Genomic DNA, 17,729 nt, shown 5'->3' with positions numbered 1-17,729 from the left:
CGCCGAGTGGATCCCGTCCGCGCCCGCGTCGCCGCGCGCCGGGGAGGGGAAAACCCTGCGCGCGGCCTCGAAACCTGAGGAACCGAGATACCGAGAGGGGGTTCGGTATCTGCTCGCGATTGTGTCTCACGCAGATGCACGGTGCTCGGCCAGCGTTTCGGGTCGGTTCTGCTGCGAGGATTTCAAAGGAAGGTGAAAAGTGAAACTTGCACAAGTTAAAGCGAAGCAGAGTTAAAGCTTAAGGAAGATCCCTCGTGCTCGGGCTGCAGGACGCTCCCCCGGCCCGCGAAGCCGCCCGCGCCGTGTCGGGGGGGACGAGGGCACGAGCACCCGCCGCGGCATCAGTGCCCGCCGGAGGAGCCAGCCTGCCGCGGGGCCTCTCCAGCAGCGTCCCCGTCCCCGCAGCCGGCCCTTCCCCATCTCGCACTCGGTCTGCAAGCTGGGAAGAGCTGGCCCCGGCCGTTTTCCTTAAGGGGGGCTATCCCGGGATAACGTCGGCTACGGGAAAGGGCCCCGGCTGACAGGACGCTTCCACCTTGGATTAAGGACGCCCGCTCGGAGGTGTCGCCCGCGAAGCCGGCACCGGAGGAGCGACCTGCCGGCAGCGCACGGGGTGTTTCAGGAGGACCGAGCGCTCGCCGGGAGCTGCGTCCCGGGTCTGCGCCTGCCCCGGGCGCATGCGGAGCCGGCCGGGTCTGGGGCGCGAGAAGGAGCGGCACCGCCGCGGGTCCGGCGTGGCCGGGCAGGGAGCGGCGCCGGGGACCGCGGGAACGGAGCCGGGGGGCTCGGTCCCGCCTGCCGCGCGTGCCCCGAGGCCGCGGCGCTGCGTGTGCCCGCCGCGCCCCACGTGCCGGCACGGAGCCGGCTCCCGCTCGTCCGTCTCGGAGCGCCGGGGCGGAAGCGGCGGCACGGGCTGGCCTGGAGCCCCCGCGGGTGCCGCGGTCCCGCTTTCCCGCAGCGGGTTTCCGAGCGCGGCAGGTCGCCACCGACGCCGGCTTAGCTGGGGTCTCGCCCCTGGTCCGGACGCCCCGGAGCCGCTTCCGAGAGCTCAGGGCCAGACGTCCAGGCCAGTTTTCAAGAGCTCCCTCTCCCAGCTGCACCCCGAGGGCTGGATCGGCAACGCCAAGACGGGCTCCCGGACCCGCACGGGTCCGAAGCTGCTCATTTAACCAGACGCACTGAAGCGGTGCTGAGCCATCTGGGGACATGGAGACAGCCCCTGCCTGGGACAACCCGGGAAACACCCCCAAGCCAACCGAGAAAACAGGTCATGCCACGGGAAAGCAGGAACCTCAGCAGCGCTGACCGAGAACACCAGATTTTCCTGATTTTTCCGGCTGATTTCTTCAGTATCACACAAACAAAACACCCCGATCCCCAGCACAAATAAAACCAGTTTGCTGCTCAAAGCGTGAATGAAAGATCAGGTGTCAGATCAACTTAGGCACTGGCGCAGGGGGGAAAATGTGCCCAAACTGGATTTGCACAGTAGTATCTCCTTACAGGGAAAAAAAAAAGAGAAAGAAAGAAAGAAAAGGAGGAGACCTGCCAACAAAACCTAACTCACAGAAAACACGGCTGGGGCCCGTGGGGGATTCGGCGGCGCCGGGGTGGTTCCTCTCCAGCTGCCTGGGCTCGAAGCCCCGGAGACGAGCAGGGATGGGTTAAAATAGGGCTAAAAGCGCCCGCGAATCGGCAGGGCGGGACGCGAGCAGGGTCTGCGCCCGGTTCCCCGTTCGGGGACCCGCTGCCACGTGCCCAGGGCGACCGCCGAAGGCCTGATCCCGGTCCCGATCCCGGGAGCGCTGCCGGCTCCCGGCCCCCGGGCAGGCTCCCAGCGCCCGCGCGACCGGTCCCAGCGCTGCCCTGCCAGGAGCGTCAGCACATCGGCTCCACCGCAGACCCCGGATTGTCTCCGAAACGGTGCTTTGCTCCCCGAGCAGCTTTCCTCCTCGCTCTGCCCTTCCCGGGAGCCGTCGGCGCAGCGCGGTGCCGGCTAAATTGGGCTCCCTGGACCTCATTACGCGGCGAGAGCTGCACCGTGAGCACGGCAGCAGCGGGACCCCTCCACGGGCACGTGCGGGGGGGGACCAAATCAAGCTGATTTTCTCCACCGAGAAATTAAAATGACGACGCAGACGCGCAGGGCGGAGCGAGCCCCGGCGGCGAGCGGGTCCCCGAGGGGCACGAGCCCCGGGCGCCCGGGTGGCCCCCGCCGAGGGGCCGGGACGAGGAGGGGACGCTCGCTGCAGGCGCCGGGGCGGAGGAGCGACGAGCGCTTTGCTGTGCTCGGCCCTCCGTCCCCACCCGAGTTTTGGCCTCCGAAGTTAAGCCCGCGCCTAAGTGCTTTGCCGCGCCGGGGCCAGGGAGCTGCCGGGCCGGCGCCGAGGATGAGGGTGAGGATGAGGATGAGGATGAGGATGAAGAGGGACCGCGCCAGTTTAGCAGCAGCTGGAGACACCGCTCCCTTCACCCCCGCAGCCCCTCGGGAAAAGTCTCCTAACGAACGCGGAGCCCCCGGGAGCCTCCGTGTCGCTTAAAACCCCGCTCCCCCCCGCCACCCGCGTACGAACACCTGAGCTTATGCGGCGGCCGCCGCCGTCCTCCGGCGGGGCCGTCAGCGGCGTTGCCAGAGACAGGAGCACAGCTCGAACCGACAACATCGCACAACAAGAGGAAAAGAAAAAGGAGGTTAAAAGGTTTCCAAACTCCTGTTTCCCTGATGAACACTAATATATATCATTTGCATGTTAAAGTTCGATTCTTTTTTTCTTTTTAGAGAATAAAATAGAAGCTATTTACAACAAAACAATCAAACAACAACCTCTTAAAATCCCATATAGTGAGTGTAGTTCTCAAAATAAAGAGGGAAGAAAAAGGATCTAAATGAATAAAATATCTCCCGATTTCCAATTTTTTTTCTTTTTTTCTCTTTAAAGAGGGCCAGGAGGTTTCATTAAAGCTCGCGTTGGCAGGCGTCCGTACGTCTGTCTGGAGGTAACACGAGATAAAAAATAATAATAATAATAATAAATGTACAGTGCAAAGTGTGATGTGTGTGAGGTAAACAGTTCTGGATTTACAATGCATCGTGTCGAAACGCTCGTGGGACAGCCGATGGCTCAGAGTCCAGGCAGCGTTTAATGAAACCCCCCGGGGCTAAAGCTTTTCTTCCTTGCAAACAAAAAAACCCCAAAACAACAGGAAAACGAAACGAGGCCCCCGCAGACCCCGAGCCCCCCGCGCGCCCGCCGCCCTGCCTGCGGGGCTCGCTGCCGGCTCGGGCGAGCGCGGCGCCCGGCCGCGGTGCCGTCCTGTCGGCTTGGGCGACGGGGCGCTGCCGCGGCGGCGGGGGCCGGGGCGCGGGGGGCCTTAAGGCGAAGAGTTGTTAGAGGTAGAGCTCGGAGGGACAGACAAACCAGCCGGGGCTGCCGGGGGGACGCCGCCGCCCCCCCCCCCGCCGCCGCCGCCGCCGCCGCTCCGGCCGCCGCCGCCGCCACCGCTGCCTTTGCTGTACGCAGAGGAGGGGAGCGAGGAGGAGGAGGAGGAGGAGGAGGAGGAAGGCCCCGGCGTCTGGGCGAACAGCACACCTGGGGAGAGAGCGGAGGGCAGAGCCTGGGGGAGGCAGGCAGCGCGTCCCCCCCCCGGCCTGCCCGCAGCGGTGGGTCGCGGAGGCGGACGCGCGCCGGGGCCCTGCCGGCCCGGCCCTTACCTGTGTAGACGATACCGTTGATCTCGACCGACATGCTAATACTGTTCGTGCCGTTGTTGGCGAGGCTCATGGCGGAGTCCTGGCGGTTTTCTGCCGCGGGAGAGAGCAGGTGTCACAGACCCCATCGCCCCCGACACCCCGCCGCACGCCGAAGCCCCGAGCCGGGGGGGGGAAAGGGGAGAGGAGCTGGGAAGGAGCTGGACCACAGCGCTGACAGCGTGGCCTGGCACGCGCTGCCTCCGAGCAACGTCCAACCCGGGTGCCCCAGAACGGCAGCTCCGGGCTGCTGCGGCTCGCGTTCGCTCCCGGCTGTGTCGGCGGGTCTCCGAACCGGCCCCACGCCGCTGCGCACGGACCGGAGCGGGCAGAGGGGTCCCGGGGACCCGCCCGGCCGCGGAGCACAGGCGCGGGAGCAGCCAGGCCAGGCTTGGGCAGCCCGGACCAAGCCCCTCGCACCAGAGGTCGGCCGGCTCAGCAGCCCCGCGCGCGGGCACCGCCGCAGCCCGGTGTCCGAGCAGCCCCTGGGGTCTCGGCTCGGGGGACGGCGAAGGTCCCGGGCGCAGGACCCCCGCGCAGAGCCGGCCCGGGAGCGGGACGCGGCCCCGGCGGGACGGCGACGTCCCCGGGGCCGAGGCACTGACCTGGCGAGCGGGTGCCCTGGCTGTTGATGCGGATGCTCATGGGCAGCTGGGCCGTCATGGCCAGGAGGTTCTGCTGCAGGGCCCGCTGCATCAGCCGCTGCTGCTCGTCCGTCACCAGCGCCATCTTCTTCTCCGGGGGCTCCCCGGACTCCAGCTTCTCTCTCAGCTGCTCCAGGGCCACGGCTTGCGCGGCCGCGGCCACCTGCACCGCGGCGGCCTGGGCCGCGACCACGGGATGGCCGGCCAGCGACACGGGGAGCCGGCTGGGCATGGAGATGGGGATGGGCGAGTCCTCCTCTGCGGGGCAGAGCGGCGAGGCTGGTCACGCGGAGGTGCTCGGCCGGGGGGGCCCCCGCGCAGGGTGTCCCCCGCTCCCGGGCACGCCGACTCCGGATCCCTCCACGCCTTCTCCACGTACAAACCCGCAGCTCGGCCAGCCCCGCACTCGTGTCTGCACCGGCAAGAGCTGCCCCGCTCCTCTCCCCCCTCCAAGGACCAGAGCAGGGTAACCAGAGCCAGGCCTCCCCCTCCTCCCGGCGTGAGCCACGGTGCCTCAGTTTCCCCCACGGAGAGGGAGCCCTGGGCTCCTTCCGAGGGGGAGAGGGCAACCACGGAGCCCGGGGAGCCGACTGCAGCCAGGTCTGCAACCCTAAGGAAGGGGGTCCAGGAGGGGCCAAGAAACGACGCCGTCTACGCTCAGCCCTGCCCAGTCCGGGGGCATTTCCCGAGCGCCCCCGTGCTCGGAGGGGCTCACCCGCGGCCCGGACCCGTGGGGGCTCTCACCTTTCTTGATCTTCTGCGCGGGGGCGATGGAGCCGCCGTTGGTGGCCGCGGCCAGCCCCAGGGCCGGCACCTGCAGCTTGGGCGAGGAGAGGAGGCTGTGGGTGCCGCTGGGCGAGTAGGCGAAGAGGGAGCTGCCGAAGCCCTGCCGGCGGCCCTCCCGCCGGTTGCTGTCGATGGCCGCCTGCAGCTCGTTGGGGTTGCTCAGCCCTCGCTTCTCACATTCGTAGGGGTACAGGTACTTCATGTACCTGCCGGCGGAAAGGCCCCGTGAGACAGCAGCTGGGCACCGGGCGCCCCGGCGCGTCCCCTTCCCTCCCTCCCTCCCTCCCTCCGGCTCGCGGCGGGACGCGGGGCCGGTGCACCGGCACGGCACGGCACGGCACGGCACGGTCACGGCACGGCACGGCACGGCACGGCACGTCCCTCCCGCCGCCGCGCCAGCCCCCGCCGCTCACTGGGTGCGTAGCGTGAAGGCAGCGCTGGTGATGGAGGTGGGCAGGTTGAGCCCCTTGGTGATCTCCCGCCACAGCTTCTTGTTGATGACCTCCACGAGGCCTCCCTTCTCCGTCACCAGCATGTAGAGCATGTACAGGTCCAGCACCTGCTTGGCCATGATGGGGATCCGGTTGACGGGGGTCCCTGCGGGGCGGGGAAGAGGAGAGAGCAGCGTTGGGCTGGTGCTTCGCCGCCCCGGGGACGTCCCGTCCGCCGGCCGCGCGCCGCGGGGAGGTGGCCCGCGTCCCGCCGGCACCAGGACGAGGCACGGGCGGTCCGGCAGCGCCGGGCAGCCCCCTGCTCCCCGAGGGATCGACCCCTCGGCTGGGCCGGCGGGTTCGGTCGCCTGGGGCAGGGGAAAGCTGGGGGGGCAGAAGAGCGGCAGCCCAGGAAATCTCCAGGTCAGGCATCGCGCAAAAGGAGGAGCAGAGGCAACAGGGTAATTCCTCTCCTCTTCTTCCACTACCACCTTCTTCTTCTTTAAAACACCCCCTCCTCCCACTCGTTACCTTCTTGCTAAGTGTCAGCCCTGCCCACGAAGGAGAAAGAAGCTCAGAGGTTTTAGCCACAGCCACCGAAACGGGGCCAAATGTGTTTTGTCAAACTGTGGTCAGCTGCAGCCGGCAACAGCAGCTATTTATAACGATGGCAGCGCTTCAGGGCCGCAGAGACGAGGGTCCCGCCGTGCCAGGAGCTGCACACACCTATGTGCGGGTTTATAACCTCGAACAACGGAAAACGAGGTGGAAGATCTCCAACCCCCCTCGGCAGCTCGAATCCCAAGGGCCAGGGACGGGCAGCGGTTCCCCAGCGGCGCCTGCGCCGGGGTCTTCCCGGCCGGAGCTGGGTGCCCTCCCTGCCTGCCTTCCCCTCAGCCGAGACGCACGTAACACCTCGCCGGGGACCTGCTCCCCGTGCCCCGCGCGGCGGGCAGCCACGACGGCCCCGCGACTGCTCTCCCTGCCCCGAAAACACGCTGACGGCGACTGCTCCACTCTCCCCGGGGCCTCCCCGCTCGCGAGGGCTTTACCGAGCCGCTCGGCCTTGTTTGTTTAACCGCCAGGGGCTCCGAGAGGACTCCAGAGGGACGGAGCGATCCCGTGGGAACGCCCGGCCAATTATTCCTCCTTCCCACTTCTTTCCCCCCCTCCTCCCCACCCGCGCACACGCTTTCCCAAATGCCTCTTTGACAAAAGGCTCGGTGCAATGATGCCTCGGCGTTTCCAGGGCTGATTTCCACGCAGAAAACAGGCCCTTGGCTCAGGTAAACACCTCGCTCTTCAGCCTCTCAAGCAAAGGTACCGAACCGGCACCTCCGAGCCTGCTGGCTTTGCGTCCAACTCGTGCAGAACTGAACATGTCCCTGCCTGGGACGCGCGGGCGCTCCCGGACATCCTCGCAGAGGAGCTCCTCTGCTGCTTTCCACCTGCACAAGTTATCCCCAAGGCTGCCTGCCGCGACCCGCCGCGGGCTACGCGCCCCGGTGACAGCCCGCACGGCTGCAGAGCGCCGGTGCCGCGGCGGCAGCGCGGACGGGAGAGGGCAGCACTCCCGCGGCTCCTCGGGGCCGGCCGGGCGCTGGGCCGCGCTCCCACGCTGCGCCCCGCCGCGCCGCGCCGGCCTCCCCGGCTCGGCAGATTCCCTGCCCCGCCTGCCGATGCCTCCTCCTTCGTGTTGAACTTCCACCGCGATTCCCAGCCCCTCCCCGCGGCAGGCGCTCACCTGCTCGCGCCGTCCGGAAAGCCACCTCCGCCGGGGACCGAGGACACCCACGCGGCGCGCAGGGCCCACACCAGCCCAGGGCAGCGGGCCCCGAGCTACCCCGGTTGCCAGCGCGCGGGCAGTCACGCTCCCCGGGGCTCACGCGGTGCTGGGCGCGGGGCCCTTGAGAGGTCTCTGCCTGGGGCAGACCCTCCCGGGAAGCGAAGGTCGAAGCAGGTTTAGACCAGGTCAAGAACCGCAGCAGGACACGATCAGACGGACCCCCGCGAGGGGTCCCACAACAAAACAACGAAACTAGGGGCATGGATACGTATACATGTTTGTACAGAGACCCTAATTTGACAGTCTCCTTTTGATATCACCGGCCAACATTCTCCAAACACGGCCAGTGATTTGGATGTCCCCATGAACCCGTAAAATGGAGAGGATTTTTGAAGAGTGCCTGGTTTGGACCTCGCAGGGAGACAGGCAGAAAGCGCTAGCGGCTTTTGGCAGCGCCGGTGCAGCTTTTGGCCAGGGCGGCCAGGCCAGAGCAACGGCTCTCGGGTGCCGTTAACAGACCAGCTCCCGCTGCGACGCCGGCGCAGAGCAGAGGGGTGTCGGGAAACACGCCAGGGCTGCGGAGGAGTGACTGGAATTTGCAGATTCAACTCAGGGAGTGCTTGGTACTCTGTGACGAGGAAAAGGGATTCATTCCAGCAGCATGTCAGCCCTTCTCCTGAGGTGTCTGTGATACGGAGCTACGTCCGTTCATATTTGAAAAGGGGGGAGACACAGACGGAAGAGACAAAGACGCAAAAAAACAGTGAAGGATTTTGCCGCCTCTGCAGCAATCAGAGGGAAAGGGCGGCAGAGGGGAGCAAGTAAAACGAACTGGCAAAAGCCGTTCTGAAGGGGACGAATCTGGCTGAGAAGGGGCAGCGAGTTCCCGAGACTTTGATAAAATTAGACTCAAAGGGACAAAAAGCAGGGCCAGTGCAATAATTTAATGACTTTAATTGCTCTGCTGAGTTAATGGCACTGATTCCAATGGAGCAGGTTTGACCCCAGTTTGCAAAGAGGTTAAAAATTAACTACTAGTCTGGCCAGAGCTTTAACCTTGAGGTTATAATGATACGCGAGGAAATAAAACCCGTGGCCACGGGAGCTTGGACGAAACAGCAGAGCCTCGCGGCCGAGGAGGCGTGGGAAGGGGAAGGCCGACGCACGCGGGAGCTCACCTCGCTTCTGCATGAAGCCGAAGAGGTCGTCCAGGAATTCTTTCCTCTTGGGATCGCCGTCCAGCTCGTACAACTGCACAAACAAGGAGAGAAGAGTCGCTCGCGTGTCCGCAGCGGAGCGGGGTGGGAGGGCAGGGAGGAGCCCAGCCGCCCCCCGGCTCCGCTCCCAGAGCCCGGCCGCGCGCGGGGGTCACGCTCGGCGCTGCAGGAAGGCAAAGCGGAGCCCTGCGAGGGGGGAGGCAGCACCTGGCGCCTCTCGGGCAGCCCCGGGCCGTGCACGCGCCCGGCAGCCCGGCAGCCTCCGCAGCGCAGAGCCCTGACCGCGGCCGGAGCACGTGGCCGCGGCCGGGCAGAGCGGGCGCGACCCCCAGCCCCGCGGGACCGCCGGCAAGGCGCGCGGCCCCTGCGCCCCGGCTGCTGCCAGCCCGGGGGACCGGGAGGACAGAATCCAGCCGCGGGCGGCGAGCGGCTCTCGCAGGGCAGCAGCGGGACCCGTGTAAGCACCAGGAAGAGGCGGCAAAGCAGCCCGCTCGGGAGGGCCTCCGAGGGGGTCCCAGGGATCCCGGGGGCCCAGGCAGACGCCGCGATCTCCTGCCCGAGAACCGCTCCTCTAACTCTCTGCCTTTGCGTTCTCCGAGCTGCACGTGCTGCAGGCTCAGGGCCAGGTGCAGGTCGTGGCATGTGGTCACAGGTGGCAAAAAGAAGGGTCACCCCAGGGTGGGTGCCCAAATTCCCGGGAAACCCGCTTCGGAGGGAGATGAGTGCTAAGTGCCTCAGGGAAGCTTTCGAGGAGCTCGATCCTTAACACGTGCTTTGCTGCAAGACAAAAAGACGCTGCAGACTTTGAGCAAGTGGCAGGAACCAGGCCGGATCATGCACTGCCTGAGCAGATCACCCCTCGTTCGAAAGGCGGTGAAAGACATGATGCTTGCAACGCTTTGGAAGACACCCGTGGCCGTGCCGCCGTTTCGCTGCTCGCTGGCAGAGCTGATCCCTCCGAACAGCTGACGCACCGCGGAGCAACACCCACTCGCTGTAATTAATGCGCTCTCGGGGCACACACTTGACATAGCTCAGATGAAGAGCAGCGACATTTCCTCCCCAAGAATAGGCCGCGAGCACGTCACGGCCTGCAGCTGTGCTGCACCTTTAAAGAGACAAGGGGGACATCGAGCGGCAAGGTTAACCGGAAAGGGGCTCCGGGTCCCGCCGCCGGGCACAGCAAGCCCTGCACACCGACCTCCCCGGCACGGGCAGGGGCTGGGGGGCACCCGACTGCCGGCGGGATGGTGGGGGGCAGCACCCCGAGCGGCTGATCCGTGGCTGGGCCCGTACGGTGCAAGGGCTGCACGAGGCCTCCAGCAGCTCCAGGACCGCGTGTCCTTCCGGAGACGCCGCTCCCGGCCGCTCCGCGGGCAGCGGGGCACTCGGGGACCCGGAGGAACCTGCGGTTACAGGAACCCCTCCGTCAAGGGGCAGAAGCCGCTGCCGCACGACGTGCTCTGCAGACCGAGCCCTCCGACGCACGGGAGGGGTGGGAAGGGGACGGTCTGTCCGTGCGCGCAGGGCTCCCGGCCTCCGGTTGAACTGCTGCTCCGACAGGTGTTTTGGCACGGAGGGAAGGGAAGCGGCACGAGGTGTGCGCGGAGGTCCCCGGGGCAGAGCGCGTCGGGGGCAGAGCACCGGGTCACTGCTGGCATCGCTTGTCCCTTGCTGGCCGTCGCTCTGCTGCCGGGGAAGGGGCCGGAGGCATCGGCCTTGCTGAGATCCCGGCCCCAGAACTCCAGCGCCCCAAATCCCCGTGCTACCGCTAACCCCGCGCGGAGACGGGGCGGCTCCGACGCTGCAAACCCCGCGGTAAGCCCTCAGCTCCTCCCGGAGAACGCAGATCCCCGGGTTATTTTTAGCATCCGCCACGCTCCTGGCACCGAACGGAGCAATGCGTCGGCACGATCCCTCCTCCCGAGAGCCTCCGCACCTACCGCGCCCCGAGCAAGCCGACGCCAGGCTGTCGGCACGCTCAGACGCCAGGCAGCCGTCCCGGCCCCGGCGCGCTCAGAGCCGGTGCCCGGGGACGCGGCCCTGGAGAACCGTGGCGGAGACAAGACGGAAAGGGAGGCGAGCCGCGTCTCCCTGCCGCAACGCCGCGGGCGCACCAGCCTACGACCGCCGGCCGTCGTCTATTCCGACGCGTCCCACCGTGCTGCTGGCTCCTCTCCCGCCGGCAACCTGCAGGACCGGAGCCTGGTCCCCGCGACCCACCCGGCCCAAAGCAGGCTGGCACTGAAAGCAGGGGACAGCTCGGCCGCTCCGCACCGGCGGGTTTGCGCAGGCGCTGGGGACGCGGGCTGCTCTGTCCGTGCGCTGCGGCACGCTGCGGTCCGCCCCGCGCACCCGCCGTGGCCCCGGCTCCGGGCGAGCTCCACCTTTCACAACTTGCTCCCATTTTGAAAAGCTGCAAATCTGGCTTGGGAGCCTGGTGCTGAAAGCGGGCTGCCCCCCCGGCGAGGTTTCGTGTCTCTCGGGAGGAGACGGTAGAGCTGGCAAGCTCCCCTCCTGCAAAGCATTCCCTTGCGAGCCTCCCTCGCAGGCCGCTTCCCACTGCCCGAGGCACGATTCCCGTAGTAAACCCCACAAGATTAATGAAGCTGGTGCGGCGCATTGCGCCCTGCAGAGAGCCTTAGCAATACACAACTGGGAAATGTTTTTATAAGCCGGGACAGGAAGATCTATGCAAGGCTTCCAACGCAGCCGTTCCTCGAGCGTCCATGTACGCTGGGGCCAGCTTTTGTCTTGGGACCCCACCCAGTGTTTGACAGCCGAACACATTCCAGCCCTGATTTATGGCAGCGAGATTTGCTGGCCTGGAGAGCAAACGGCACATCCGCACATGCACGTTCACGCGAGCTGTGCCTCTCCCCGAGTTTTGAAAGCCGTATCCCAGCAGGATTTTTGTCTGGTGGCGGCGGTCTGGGGGACGATCCCTCTCCCCGAACGTTGACCAGGGAAAGCATCTGGCCAAGGAGCCGCAGCACGGGCCAGGCACGCCGGCGAGGGGGACCGGCTCCCGCTCTCGCCCCGGCGCAGCAGGGCAGCGCTCAGGGCCTGGACCGTGAGCAGGGGACGGGAGGTCTTGGAGGGCCAGGGCTCTCTCCCCCCTTTTCGGGATGTGCAAATTCAGCCGCTGCCTTCGCCGGCTCCCCCGTGCCAAGCAGCCCTCGCTTTCCTCAATGACAATTCTGAACAACTGCCAGCGGGGCCGAGGCCGCGGGGCTGCCGGGAGGGGGCTATAAATACTAACACGTAACTCACCAGGCACGAACCGCGGGGCCGCGGGCCGCGCTTCGGCAGATTAGCACGTTAACCGTGTAACCGATACGCCGGGCCCCGGCGGCGGCCGCGAGTCGCGGGCTGGCAGGAGCCGGGGCCGGAGCCCGACGAGCCCCGCGCGGGAACACCTCCACGGCTCGCGATCCCTCGCCCGCCGGCGGCCCATCACAGGGGCCAACGGGGCTGAGCCGATGGCAGGGGAAGCCCTAAGCCCGCAGTTCCCCTGGGAACCCCAGGAAAGCGTGCCCTGGCCTGGAGCAAGCGCCGGGGAAAGGCCAGGAGAGCCGCCCTGGACCCCTCGGAAGCCCCTCCGTGCCGCCCCGAAGCCCGGCTGTCCCGTCCCATCCCGTCCCGTCCCGGTGGGAGCGATCCCGGCGGCGCGGCACGCGGAGCAGGATGGCGCGGGACGGCGCAGGCGCAGCTTGCGGGCACGGCCGCGCGGGCTGCTCCCGGCCAGCTGAGGGATGTTGGGCCTCCGCCAGCGCGGCCTCCCCCGTTTCCTCGAGCGGCTCTGAAAGCCGCACGCGGAGAAAGGGCTTCCCCGGCACGCGCAGCTGTGGGCCGCCGCCAGCCGTGCCGGGAGCCTCCCGCGGGATCGGCCCCCAAACCCGCCGGCCTGGCCCCGTCCCGGGCGCAGCGGCCAGGAAGGGGCCGGGCCGGGCAAAGCCCAGCGCCGCGAACGCCCTGCCGCGCCACCGCTCCCGCGGTCCTCGGGAGGCTGCGGTTTCGGGAGGCTGGGAGCAGCACGGAGCGGCCTCCCGCGTCCCCGGCTCCCGGCTCGCTCCGGGCTCCCGGGCACTTGTTCTCCCGCATTTCAGACAAAGGAGCGGAGAGGAGGTGGGATGAGAAGGCAGGAGGCTTTTTGCAGCCGAGGCAGCTGATTAAATACACATCCAGGGAGGGAAAAATGCCGCTGAGCAGAGGGGAGGGGAAGGCTGGGAAAACATCACCCTGCCGCTCTGCTGCACCGGAGCGGGGGATGAGAAAGGGAGCTGCAGAAAAATGAAAGTGCCGGGAGGGAGCTGTGCGAAGCGAGAGCTCGGCGGGCGCGGGCTGCCGGCGCGCGGGAAGGGAGCGCGCTGGAAGGAAGCGGAGGGCCGGGGTCAGGGAGCGGCTGGCAGATAACACATGATCGAGCCGCTCACAGAGCGCGCTTGTTCCCGGGGAGCCGCGCGCCCTGAATAGGCGCTTTGTTCCCCCGCGGGGCCGGCCGCCGCCGCGCAGGTAGCACCGGGCCGGGGCCCGGGACGCGGTGGGAGCACGGCCCGGGGCCGGCAGCGCCTTACCTGCCGCTGGGGACACGGGGTCCGGCATCAGCCGCTGCCGCGCGGCCGCTCACCCCGAGCGAGTGCCCGGGGCCGCACGCACCGCTCGGCTCTCCCCGCGCCGGGGCCGACCGCGGGGTGGTGATTCGCAGCCAGGGCGCAGGGACGAAGCGCTAACGACCCGCCCGTCCTGACCATCCTGACCGCGGGACCCGCGGCACGGCTGTCTCGCCGAGCAGGCCCCGGCAAGGCGGGCGGCCGGGAGCGCCACGAGCAACCTATTAACCTGCAGAGCTCTAAAAATTGATTAGCCATTTATTAAAACGTTGGTTGATTCAATTTTTATAAAGGCAGCCCTTAAATAAAGTTCCTCGGGGCCTCTCCACAGACTGCTGGGAGGGGGGGAAGCCTCCTTTAAAGCGGAAAGCTAAGTTTTGCGTTTTGGGAAGAGCAGGGCCGGGAGGGCTCAGCACACGCCGGGAACGGCGGCAGCATCCCACCGCCCCGGGCCGGGACTGCAGGCTGCCGCGGGGCGGGCCGACACGGCGCTCCTCCGCCAGCTCCCGTTTGGTTTCAGAGGGAACGGTAATGCACCAATTTAAGAGGATGAAGGAAAGTCAGCCGCCAGCTGAGGAAAACGTGCATCTGCTCAGCTGCGGGGGATTAGCAGGAGCGAGCGGCGGGTCCGCCGGCCGCGCGCCGATCGTTAAATGCACCTTTGATCCCCATCGCGTCCCGAGGGCAGAAAGCACCGACGGGCCCGCGAGCGGACGAGCCCAGTGCTGCCGTGCCAAAGTCCACTGACCGAGCAACCCAGTTCCCGCCGGCGGGGACGGCCGCGCTCACCCCAGCGCGCGGGCGAGGCGTCACAGCAGGTTCTGGGCACGTCGGCGCGGCAGGGCCGGCGGTCCGGGAGGGCGCTTGCCCCCGTGGCGGGGCACACCGCGGGCACGCGTGTCTCGGTGCCGCCGGTCGCTGCGGGCACGCGGGGAATCACGGCTGAGCTGGCCCCGGGCTGCCCCGAAAGCGTCCTGGAGCAGCGCCCGCGGAGCCCACCACGGCTCGGCCCTCGCTGCCCCGGCAGAGCCGCCCGGTCGGCAGCCGAGGCAGGGAAAGGGAAAGAGAAAGAAATTAGCGACTTCCACAAAGCCTTTACAGGATTTCCTTGCATTGACGATATCCTGGTTGTGCCCAGGCTCCTCGCCGACAACGCGGTTCCCACCCAGCCTCCTGCGCGGGCGAGCGGAGCCGCCCGAGCCCCTCCGCTGCCGCCCCCCTGCCCTGCTGCCAGCAGCGAAACCTCACGGCGCTTATCGCAGGAAAGCTCAGAGATCACATCTTAAAATAAAAATTGAGGAACCGAAATTTGCTCTCGTTTCAGCACCCTGCGAAACCGGCGGTGCCGGCGGCACGGCACGCACGAGCCCGCCCGCGCTGACGCCACCGGACCGAGATCAGCAGGTGCAGGAGCGTCGTCCGCGCGAATCCCCCGCGTGCCGGGCGGGCCGCGCTCAGACCCCGTCGCTCTGCTAAAGAAGAACACGGGTTCTCATTAGGGAAATGCAATTACCGGCTGCGAGTCTCCGTGCGGAGATAATAAGGGCTGTCAGGCAGCAAGCCGCGAGGAAACACCCCGCCGCAGTTTACGCAGTTGAGTCAGTAGATTTACATTTTGCAATTAGGCGGGAGGTGGAAATAACTTAATCTGCAAAGCAGCTGCCCGAGAATGTCCTGCCCAAACGGGGCCGCCAGCCGCCAGCCCGGCCCCCGGGAACTGGGTCCAAACAGCCGGGATCGGGAACGAGGAGGAGGTCGAGGGAAAACGACGCTGGGCCAGGAAAGAGCAGGAGCAGGGGCAGAGCGGGGCCCAGGGAGGCCGGCGCAGCGCCGGGCCCATCGCCTGCTCCCGGCACGGGGGCGAATGCCGGCTGCCGGCGCGGCTGGGTGCCGCGTGCGAGCCCTGCCGCGAGCCTCTGCCCGGATCAGCGCGAGCCGCCCCGCCATCACGCAAACCTCCTTCTCCGCAGCCCCTCGCCGCCCGGCTCAGCACCGGGTGGCAGATGGCCGTTGCCAACAGATATATAATTAAGCGAGGGAGGAATTAGGCGTGCTGCGGGCAGGAGACGCTAACCCTGCGCCCGGGCGCCCTGGCGGGATCCCGGCCCGGCGTTTGGTGTGGATGACCGGATTAGCGTTGCAAACCAGATTACGCGAAAATCCCGGTCCGTCGACTTTAAATGGGCTCGCTGGAAGGCAGCCGCCGCGGCAATGCCAGGAATGCCGGAGAAAGTCGCCGCACAAAAGCGCCGGCGGGCCCGGCCCTCCCCGCGGTACGTGCCGAGGGGTCTGCCGCGAGGCACCGCGACGGTAAGCAGCCGGCGCAGGGGGAGGGACGAGCCTCCTCCATCCCGCGTCCGCCGCGGAGGGAGCCGCTCCGCTGCTAAAAGCCGCCCTGCGAGGTGTCAGCGAAGCCGGCAATTAAGGCAGGGAGGGGAAAGCGGCACCGGGAGGCTGCCGTTAACGAGGGTCCCGGCGCGCGGCCCTGCAACGTCGGGTGTTTGTGCCGGAGCCAGCAAATCTAATCAAACCGCTCGGCTGCTGCCTCGCGCGCAGGGCCCTTCACGCCCACCCGCCAAGGCTTTGTATAGGTCCCCTCCCCGGAGAAAAGAGAGCAAAGAATTTGCTGGGCTCGCTCTGGCGAAGGCAAACACGGAGACCGCAGGTCCCGGCACGGTCAGCAGCAAACGCCTCGGCCCCGGGCCCAGCGCCGCGAGCCGGGGTCCCCGCGTCTGAGCTAAAACCCAAACGTCTCGGTTCTGGGTTTTCAAGCCCCGGGGAATCATTTGCAAGTTTTTTTTCCCATCATGAGGAGGGCCAGAAACTCACGTCTTTCCTCCTCCCTTTTCGCAGCCTGTGTTCGGAGCAGGCGAGCCGCGAGCCGGGCGCAAGGAGAAAAACACCCCGCGACGGCAGAGCTCGCGCCAGCAACCGGCAGAGCCCCTGAGCCGCGCCAGCAAGGCCTGCAGTTCGCCTCTTACCAGAGCCCGAAAAGGTCACAATTTTAGGAAAAAAACACAGGGCAACCAGACGCAGGAGCTTTCCGGGAGCAGCTGAGAACCCACCCGAGAAAAGCGGCCCGGCCGAAGGCAGCAGCCAGGGCCAGCGCCGGGCAGGGGGCAGCTAGGAAACATCCCGTTTTCCAGCGGGGCCGGCGGGTTTGCTCTTTTTTCTCTTTCCTCCTAAGCGGCTTCTCCTCGGGGAACACGTCTCTCTGCCCTCCACCGCGACGGAGGGGGTGAAGCAGGGGAGGAGGAACTGCACACGCTGAAAAGTTATTTAATGAAGAACAAACAAGCGAGCGGCGTTTTCAAGGCACGCGCAGCCGTGCCCGCGCCGGCGCTTCCCGAGGCACGCGGCTGCCCTCCAGCCCCCCCGACAGCCCCCAGCTGCCCGCAGAGCCCCGCAGCGCGCGGCCCGGCCATGCCTCCGGCGCGGCTCACACGTGGCACCCACGCTCGGGGGGGAGACGCTTCTGCGGAAAAAGAAAGTAATTGGTAAAAACCAGAGTGGTTGGTTACAAGCCCTGAAACGAGGCGTTTCAGATGATGCTGTTCAGACGTGCTTTCCCATAAAATCGCGTCTTGTTCACCGAGCTGAGGCGCCCGGGTGACCGGTCCCTCGAGGGGACGAGCGGCGGGGCGGGAGGCGGCACCCCCTCCCCAAAAGCAGGGGTCAAAGGAAGCCGAGGGGCGCAGAGGGGCGAAGCGGGGGGGTTGGCTCCTTCCGGGCTCGCTAAGGAGCCTCGAGGCTTGCCGGGGAGCGCGGAGGCCGGACTGGAGGGAGCCTCACCCGTGTGTGAAGAGGGCATGTCTCCTTTGTTGCTCCCTTGAGGGCGGACGTGTTCGACGGAGTCCACTGACCGGCCCTGCGGGATTCTTGTCGCCTGAGCTCAGGCGGCGGCGGGCAGGGCAGGGCAGGGCGGCCGGGGTGCGGGGCCGGGAGCCGTCGAGCCACCCGCACCCGCGGGCAGCGGCACGGGGGCCGGGAGGGGACCTGGGGGGGCCAGGGTGGCCGGCTGGGGCGGCGCGAGGCTCCCCCCGCCCCCCCGAGGGCCAGGGCCCCTTTCCGGCGAGGGGGGCCCGGGTGAGCTCGCCGGCAGAGGTTTACGGGGTCATCGGCGCGGCGCTTCCCGTCGGCTCCATTGTTCCCTCCGGTTCCCAGCATTGTCCCGCGCGGGTCGGCCGCCTCCCGGCCGGGGGCTCCACCTGGCAGGCAGAGACCCCTCGCAGGTGCCGCTCTCACGGCGGGGGCCGGGCCCCGGGGGGCTGCGGCGGCTCCGGGGGATGCCCGGCACAAACCCGCCCCGTCCCCGCAGCCGCTCCCCCGGGCAGCCCCGCGGGACCTCGGGTACCACGAAGCAACCGCGCTTTCACCAGCGTCGGGGAAAAGCCGGTCGCCGCGCTGGAGGAGCCGCCGAGACGCCCGCCCGGGACGTGCTCGTCGGCAGCAGCGCTGCTCAATCCTGCCAAATTCCCGGTCGCAGCCGACTTCCTGCGGCAGC

The 17,729-nt window shown here is 67.5% G+C and overlaps 1 protein-coding gene across 3 annotated transcripts in view; it reads right to left on the bottom strand.

Annotated features, from left to right (window-relative positions):
• Positions 1-2,692: 2,692 nt before the first annotated feature.
• Positions 2,693-17,729, bottom strand: part of ARID3A (AT-rich interaction domain 3A) — a 35,967-nt gene continuing 20,930 nt past the window's right edge. For 2 of the 3 annotated variants that reach the window (XM_064497417.1, XM_064497418.1), the window contains exons 4-9: positions 8,574-8,646; positions 5,592-5,775; positions 5,137-5,384; positions 4,354-4,650; positions 3,713-3,802; positions 2,693-3,590 (exon numbers count right to left, since the gene is read on the bottom strand). In XM_064497417.1, the coding sequence (XP_064353487.1) occupies positions 3,373-3,590; positions 3,713-3,802; positions 4,354-4,650; positions 5,137-5,384; positions 5,592-5,775; positions 8,574-8,646 (1,110 nt within the window). In that variant the 3' untranslated portion in view covers positions 2,693-3,372. Of the gene's footprint in view, positions 3,591-3,712; positions 3,803-4,353; positions 4,651-5,136; positions 5,385-5,591; positions 5,776-8,573; positions 8,647-10,835; positions 11,580-17,729 lie in introns of those variants that run through there. The other variant, XM_064497419.1, reaches the window with a different exon arrangement.

Source organism: Dromaius novaehollandiae, chromosome 25, assembly GCF_036370855.1.
Source record: "Dromaius novaehollandiae isolate bDroNov1 chromosome 25, bDroNov1.hap1, whole genome shotgun sequence".
Classification (NCBI taxonomy): Eukaryota; Metazoa; Chordata; class Aves; order Casuariiformes; family Dromaiidae; genus Dromaius; species Dromaius novaehollandiae.
Note: the sequence above shows the minus strand (reverse complement) of the source record. Positions and strands in the feature narration are given on the sequence as shown.